This window comes from Opisthocomus hoazin, chromosome 28 (assembly GCF_030867145.1).
Source record: "Opisthocomus hoazin isolate bOpiHoa1 chromosome 28, bOpiHoa1.hap1, whole genome shotgun sequence".
NCBI lineage: Eukaryota > Metazoa > Chordata > Aves > Opisthocomiformes > Opisthocomidae > Opisthocomus > Opisthocomus hoazin.
Window position 1 is genome coordinate 4,957,160 of NC_134441.1, and position 7,838 is coordinate 4,964,997.

Sequence of the window (7,838 nt, forward strand, 5' to 3'; positions counted from 1 at the left end):
CAGAAATAAACTCATTGCTCTCTTCTTTCCTCAGGCTTTAGGAACAGCTTTCCCCCTTCTTTCCCTTCCAGCCTTATTAGCTCCAGAAGAAACACTGTCACATCCATCTATCCCACAGTGCTTAGAAAGCCAGAAAATTAAAAACTCTATGTATCAGAGTTCATGTTTCAGCCATCAAAGCCACCAAATATTGACTTTGTAATAGACAGCCATTCCAGCCTAAGTATCTAAAGAATTATAGGTTATACACATTATGTGAAGGTTACGAGGTCAGATCTGACCTCAAGTATACTGGGAGCTAGGCACTCGCGTTCTTCACACGCTTTTTAAAGTCACTGCCACTATTGCTGTATTAAAATTGTTTTTCTCCATTGGCCTGTTTTATAAGCAACATTGTAGAGCCACTGCTGGATTTGCATTCTACTGCTCAATGAAATCAAATGGATGCAGTTTTCTTGGTTAACACTTCCATTTGTTTAGTTTAAGCTAGCTTTCCAATACAAATATTACAACATTGTATTACGAACAGGAAGAAAACAAAGTGAAACCTCACATTACTTTCAGGTTTGTTTTCAGTCCAAGTTTCAGCATTCCACAACAAGAGTCAGTTTTCAAAATCTGAGCTCTAAACCAATTCAAAAAAAAGAAAAAAAAAACAAACAAAAATCCACATCCTAGGTACTATCGTACACAAATTGGCACTGTCCTCAGTCACAGACATTACTGGGATCCGTGCTTGTTAGCTTGCAGATCACAGTCATTGAACAATCGTTTCAGACAGCACGATTTTCTTTAGCTTTCACCATGGTGCCTGCCACAAGAAAGCAGACAGAAAGGCAGGGAGGGAGCAAAGGTCCTCAGACTAGACTTAGAGCCACTGTTAACTTGTCCTTGGGTACTCTGAAGGAGGACCAGCAGCATGCAAAGCTGCTGTTCCAACTTTTGCAAGAACCACACAAGCCTACGTTTCATTAAAGTGAACCTCAAAGCCAGAAATATCGCTAACATGGAAAACACAGCCAGCCTGATACATTATTAACCCTTCCAACAGTATCACAGGGAGACATCACGAAGCATAACAAGAACTCAAAGGATCGCATTGAAGCTCAACTTGTGCTTTGATTCGACAGCTGGCTTTCAGCAATTTCCAGCATGAATTGTGGGAGCTGAATACACAGGAAGAGGAGGGAATTTCAGCTCCACAAATTCATTACAACCAAGTACAATACCAACCTCGGGAGCTCACTCCAGGATCGAGGCATTCAAGGTTCAGGATGTCTGGCAGTACAGCCAGGCTCTAGGGTTTGCACTTAAGACTCATCCCAAGTCAGTTCTAGCTGACAACGAAATCATAGCTTTCTGCTGTTTGGCTCACAAAACCAGAAGGCTACATCTTCAATAAATTCAAAGATGGACATCCTTACAATTGTTTGGAAACCACCCTGACTATGCTGCTGAAACTGAAGCTAGTTAATCCACTCACAGGCAAGGCTTCCCTGAACTCCACCCCCCGGGACTCCAGTAGCACACAGTACAGCTGCTAACCTGCCAGGAAGCGTAAGACTAGCAAGTCATCTTTTGTAACATGAAGTACAATACTTCTGAACAGCTAAGGAAGTTAAGGACCATTTCCTGATTTCTGCATTTCCAGATACCTGTAAAAGCCATTTACTCTCTCTCTATATATATATATAAAGTTCATTGCTATCATACGCATATCAATATGTCTGTTTCAATGAAGAAATATTTGCAAGCACTTACGAGACAACCACAACTTTTTAGTACTTGTACTTAATTAAGCATTTAGCTTGATACGTAATTTAAATAAAGGTTACAGAATTTGAAGTCTGCCAGGGAAAAAATTACTCTACATTCAACAGTAGTTTTGAGTTCAAGCTTTAAAACTATACTTCCCAAAGAATTTAAAATTAAACCTTAAAAACTTGTTACAGCTTTGTTGTTTCCAAAAGCTATCTTTCAGCTTGTAAATGACAGGAGTCTTTGAAAATGCATCGTTTGCCACACACTGCAGCTAATAAATAAAAACAGGTCACTTGTTTATACTGATTTTTTTGGCCTTTGGAAGTTGAACGACACGTCAACGGGGAAAGTAATGGAAACTGTAGTTATTGCTTTTCTGAATACAGCATTAATCTTACTAGGTAAGTCAAAGCATTCAAGACAGGTAAAAATCGAAAAAAAAACCCCTAAGAATGACATAAATGGCACAGCCAACTGCTTGCAAAAGAAAAATTTTGACTCATGATCTTATAGGCTGTGTTGTGCAAACAGGACTCTGTGGCCAAAGAAATACAGAAGTCAGTGGAACGTTCCCCAAAAAAGACTGCAGAAGAAATTCTGCTCTCTTGAGCAGCACAGAGAAAGCACGATTCCTCTGAAGAGCCCCAATCCAAGGAAAAGGAGAAAACAAGCATTTTTTTTTACAGTCGCAATCAGAGGCAGCCATCTTAGTGTAAGATGACATTTGTCACTGCCAGCTTCGAAAAGTTTTAGGCAATTTCCAGTGTTATTTCAAGCACAAAACCCCTCTTTACTTCATCAGTAAGCATGCACAAATATTCAGATTTCTTCCCCTTCTGGTTAATAGAAGCTGGAAAGATTGGGAAAATTACTTGATCTTTATCTAGTACTTAGATCTTCAAAGAGTACAAACTTCAATTAATTCTCACAACACCTCCCCGTGGAATGCAAGTCTCACATTCCTCATTTTGGAGATTAGGAAAAAACACAAATCAAAAGCTGAGTGACAAGAAAATCTAACAATCTTGGAAAACAATTCCAGAAAATATTCAAGAAGCCTGAATTCAACCATTCTTAAAAGCGTGCAGAACAGCACTCTCAAACCACAGTTTAATCCTCAGTCTGGGTATCTGAAGGCACATTAAATGTCTGTTTGCTTTGCTCACGTTGCATACAGCAACACGGAGATATTTAGTGAGACTGCATTCACATCTACCTACCTAAGGAGCAGTTAACAAGTCAGAAAACATTTAGCACGAAAATATTGCTCTTACCTTCTGCTACATCATCATCTACAGCGCCTTTCACCTGAGAAAAACACCACTGAATGTCATTTCCTCCTCCAGCTCCTGGGAAAAAAAAAAAACACAATCAAAGCAGTGAGACCCCCCCAGCCAGACAAAGCGCGCACAGTAGTTCCCAGCTGAACATTTCAGACAGCGCCGCACACGCCCACTTCCTCAGCAACGCCGGCGGCACAGTTACAAACGGCCCCTCCCCACCTTTTTCCTTTACTGATATTGTTTTTGTCATCGGGGGGTTGCCAGCGTTCAGCGCAACGTTTGGCAAAGCCAGCGCCAGCACAAGCCTAACAGCGGGAAAAGGCTCGGTCATCACCAAAAAGCTCGGTGGACTACGCAACGCTGCCAGTGCGAACTTCAGCTGCGCATTTAAATCAGAGAGCACAAACATCTCACACAAAGCTTCTTCCTGCTCGCGAAGTCGAACACTCCAGACTCACACAAACAACTTGCACAGTAACGGTCAGAAAAAGCCGCTCCTTTTTGGAAAAATCCCCATCTTCCGTTCAATACAAACCAAGCACGCTATTCATTGCCTTCTTTTCCAAAAACACTGAACTGAACCTACGTACTAAAGGCTAAAGAAAAAAAATTTTACCACAATTTTAGAGTCTCTTCGCAGAAGTAATGAGAGCAATTATCAGCCTTAAGAAAAGCAGCAAATCTGAGCAGAAAAAGTAAACAAGCAATCTGATGTTAACAAGTTCTACTACCGTAGAAAACGGATCGAAGCGAAAACTTCAGGAACATTACTGCCTCGGCGGAAGGCAGTGATTCATTTGAACCCTGCCACCAAAACACACAAAAAAATCACCACCCATTTCTTTTGCATTTCTCTCTGAGCAAATCACCACAGGGCTGCGTACATACAGGAAGAGACTGAAATGGGCTTGTCTCTTTTTTCTTTTTTTTGAAAGCCACTGTCAAAATGGAACTTTTCCTCAACACAATTCAGACAGGCTGAGCAACAGATGGCATTTACACATTAATCCAGAGGTCTGTCATCGCTTTGGGGATAACAAAGAATACAGAAGGGACTTCCTCCCTCTTCTACACTAAGTTAAGAGGGGGGGAAAAAGTCAGAGACGCAGAAATCGGCACCCCCAAAATAATCTTTCCAAAAAAGATCAAGTGTCTCAGAGTGTTAAGAGCAGTGCTGGGACACCATCACGGGACACCATCACAGCCCAGTCTGCATTTTTCGCTTGCCTTCATTTCTCTTCTGGAGGATTACAGACAGGCAGGCTGCCTAACCTGGCAAGGTGAAGGGAAGCACGAGCATCCAGCTGTGCAAGAGGTGGCAAAATGCTTTTTGCAGATACGCTGGGAAGGTTTGCCACACACCTCTCTACCAGTCCCCAAAACCCGAACAACCCATTTTCCTTCCTCTCTCCAACCTCTTCATTTGTCATTTAGCAGCTGGCACCATGGAAGCATTTAAAGGTGACAGCTGGCAAGGAAAATCACTGGCCTTTCTACTTAAACCCAAAATTCTATTTTCTATATCATTTACTTGAACCAGGTTGGCACTTCGCCCCCCCCCCCCCCCCCCCCCCGACTAAAACAAAAAGGGGAGGGTGGAGCATGGGCGTATGGTGTAGGGGGAAAAAAGCAAAGCACAAACCCAAGCCAGCCTCTCACGCTTGCTCCTCCAAACGCAAAGCACTGAAAAGACAATTCGTTTGCAGAGGAGGGGGATGAATCTATTCCCAAATTAAGAAATGACAAGGAAAAGTAACAAGAAAGAGACACCTCACGCATAACACGCTGCCAGCCTACCCTGCGCACTTCAGGATGCAAAATGGGGAGCAAGCACGGGAAGGAACGAGAAAGCAGACACAGCGAGACCTGTCTCGTTTCACTACATCCTGTAGCCAATTCCACTCTCGTTTGCAGATGCTTAAAAGCTGCACCCGGCAGAAGGGTGCGATCGCACCTCGGCACCAGCACGCCCGCTCCCCACAGCACCTCTCCGCGCAGCCCCCGCCGAGGCGAACGCCCCGCGCACCCAGAAACCCGGAGAGGGCGGGGAACGGCCCCAGACCCCCCCGCCGCCTGCCAGCCTCCCGCACGCCCAACTCCACCGCACGCCCCTGCCCCCTCCGCAGCCCCTCGCGTCTTCCGCGCCTTCCCCCCCGAGAAGGGAGGGGGGAGGGAGGAAGGGGTGGGTGGGAGCAAGGCGCGTTCCCCCGGGGGTGGGGTGGGGGGGGTAAACCGGGAAGGCGCAGGCGAGGCGGAACGGGGAGGGGGCCGAGCGAGGCAGCAGCCGCGGGCACGCCGGTCGCCGCGGCTGGGCTCGGCGGGGCAGAGGCGGCTGCGCGGCGTTCCGCCAGCGGGGAGGGCGGCCCGGCGAGCCGGGGCGGCGGGGCCCGGGGTCGGCAGGCCGCTGCCGCAGCCTCCCCTGCGCCGCCCGCCCGGCGGCAGCGGCCGGTGCCCCGCGGGGGCAGCCTCCCCTTACCTGCCATGTTGGGCTGGCGATAGCGGCCGCGGCGGGTCGGGCGGTCTCGGCGCTGCGCGGCGGGGCCGGCGGGGCCGGGCGGGGGGCGGCGGCGGGGGACGGATGGCGGCGGATGGCGGCGGGGGTGCGGCCGGCTCCGCTCCTGGGGCTGCCCCCGCTCCGCGCCTCGCTCCTGCCCCCCCCCACGGCCTCCACTTTCAAAATGGCGCCGGCCGAGCTGGGGGTGACGTCACCCGGCGGGGGGCCGGCGGGGCGGTGCTCCGGAAAGGGCGGGGCGGGGCGGCGCGGCGGGTCCCTCGCCGCCCCCCCCCCGTAGGGCCGGGCCGGGCGGGCGGCGTGGCGGGCTGCGGGCGGCCCGCACCCCGAGGCCGCACCCCGGGCCTCGCCCGCCGGCCGCCCCCTCCGCGCCCGGCCTGGCCCGGGGGCTCGTCCCGTGCAGGGAAAGGCTCCTCCGAGGGCCCCAGTTACCTCCGACCCCACCTGCTCGGCAGGATGCTCGGCGGGCTCGCCCTGCGTTTCGCTCCTTCCCTCCGTCTCCCCCTTCCTCGGCCGTGTTTGGTTCTGGGTTTGGTTTATTTTTGCTTTCCTCCGCTCCCTCACTTCCTCCTGCCGTTTCCCCACGCAGCAGTTCCTCGCTGCGGCCACACAACCTGTTTGATGCATGTTTTCCGCCCTCTTGGATGCTTTCCACGAGGTTCTTGTTTCACTGGAGAAGCCCAGAGCGTTTTTGCCGTTCTGGCTGCTGCTCCCTGCGCACGCCCAGCCATGCTTCCCAGCCGGCTGTAGCCTCCCTCCACCTCTCACAGTGACAGCCGGCAAGATCCCCAAAGAACGGCTTCCACCGAGCCCGGGCTGGCACCACTCCTGCTGGCTCCGGAGTGTGAAGGCTCCTGTTCAGCTCACTGGGCCCAGTCAGTCTCAGCTGTAGTTAACGTAAGCACTTGGGTAACTGATTCAGTACAATCTATTTAAGATCTTGTGGAAGTCATCAGTTTCCTTTCACAGATGTTTGGGCAAACGTTTTCTTTCTTAGGCTGGGCACAGCTTGCTAATCCAGATTTCACCTGGAGATGCATGAGCTCATCCTGCAAACCCAGCGCTGCCAAACTCACCGTGTGCCTTGAAATCAGTCTCCTAAGTCATGGCGTACACTACTTTTGCATTTCCAGCTCAAAACACTGAAGAGGCTGCTTTTCTTAAATGAAAGACCATTGAATTCCGAGTCAAGCACAGCACAAAACACAGAACTGTGGGATTGGAACACCTCTAAACACACACAGACGCAGCCAGGCTCCCAACGTTCAAGAGCAAACACCAGAAACCCACAGCTGGCCAGGATTATAGGCTACTTTGGACAAGTGCAGCCTCATTTCCACATCCTTCACAAAGATTGCACATGCAAATAAAATCCATTTTGGAAACAACAATGAAGTTTGAAAGAGCACCCAACACATACAGGGCATTCTAAAGAACTGCAACTCACCGAAGTTTGGGCATATCTGGAACCAAGTGTTTTCCTTAGTCCGTTTTGAGAGCAATCCAAAAAATCTAAAAACAAACACACTGCAAGTTTGAAAACATTCACAATCAAGACAAGTTCTTTTTGGATCACTACAGCATCAAGGCCCTTCTCTTAACACCCAGGTCCACATTTCCCAGAGCTCAAGAACAAATTCACTCCATTCTACAAATTTGTGGCCATGTTCAGTCGACACCAAATTCAGAACGAAAGATGGCATTCCTCTTTTTTGAGGATTCCTTAGAAACATCCTCTTCAACCCTAAACAGAATTGTCCTGCAACCACTCTGCAGGAAAGTTTGCAAATAAAGTCCACTTCGTCCATTGCCCTCTGTACAATTACTGCAGAATTTGGCCCTCATAGTAGAATGAGCATTGTTTCAAGAAATTCTGTTGCTAAAAAAAAAAAAGGCATAAAGACCTGCAATTAGTTCTGCAATATAAATTAATGAAGCTTTGGTACATACCTTATAATTAAAACAAAATCCCTCTTAGAAAAGATTTAAGATCATGGTGCCAGAAGGATGGATCATAATTCCAACATTTCAGGTTTGTGTTTTGAACTGAGCTACAGAACATAATGAAGTATAATAAATAATTAACATTAAATCACAGCCAGGGTAATTAGTAAGACATCTTGGGAATCACAATCTTTGCTTGAGTGTTCACTTGCTTGTTAATTCAGACAACACAAGTATGAATGGTTAGTGCAAATTAGCAAGAGCGCATTTCGCAGCTCTGAATCAAAGTTTGTAAGCGCATACTTGTGCCCCTTTGATTTCACTGGAGTTTAAGCATT

General features: G+C 48.2%; 1 protein-coding gene across 3 annotated transcripts in view; it reads right to left on the reverse strand.

Moving 5' to 3' along the window:
* The window catches only part of PPP2R2A (protein phosphatase 2 regulatory subunit Balpha), a 39,713-nt gene extending 34,086 nt beyond the window's left edge, over positions 1 to 5,627 (reverse strand). The window contains exons 1-2 of one of the 3 annotated variants that reach the window (XM_075444566.1): positions 5,521 to 5,627; positions 3,036 to 3,110 (exon numbers count right to left, since the gene is read on the reverse strand). In XM_075444566.1, coding sequence (XP_075300681.1) covers positions 3,036 to 3,110; positions 5,521 to 5,527 — 82 coding nt within the window. In that variant the 5' untranslated portion in view covers positions 5,528 to 5,627. Of the gene's footprint in view, positions 1 to 3,035; positions 3,111 to 3,263; positions 3,469 to 3,775; positions 3,828 to 5,520 lie in introns of those variants that run through there. The other 2 variants (XM_009940857.2, XM_075444565.1) reach the window with 2 other exon arrangements.
* Positions 5,628 to 7,838: the final 2,211 nt, after the last annotated feature.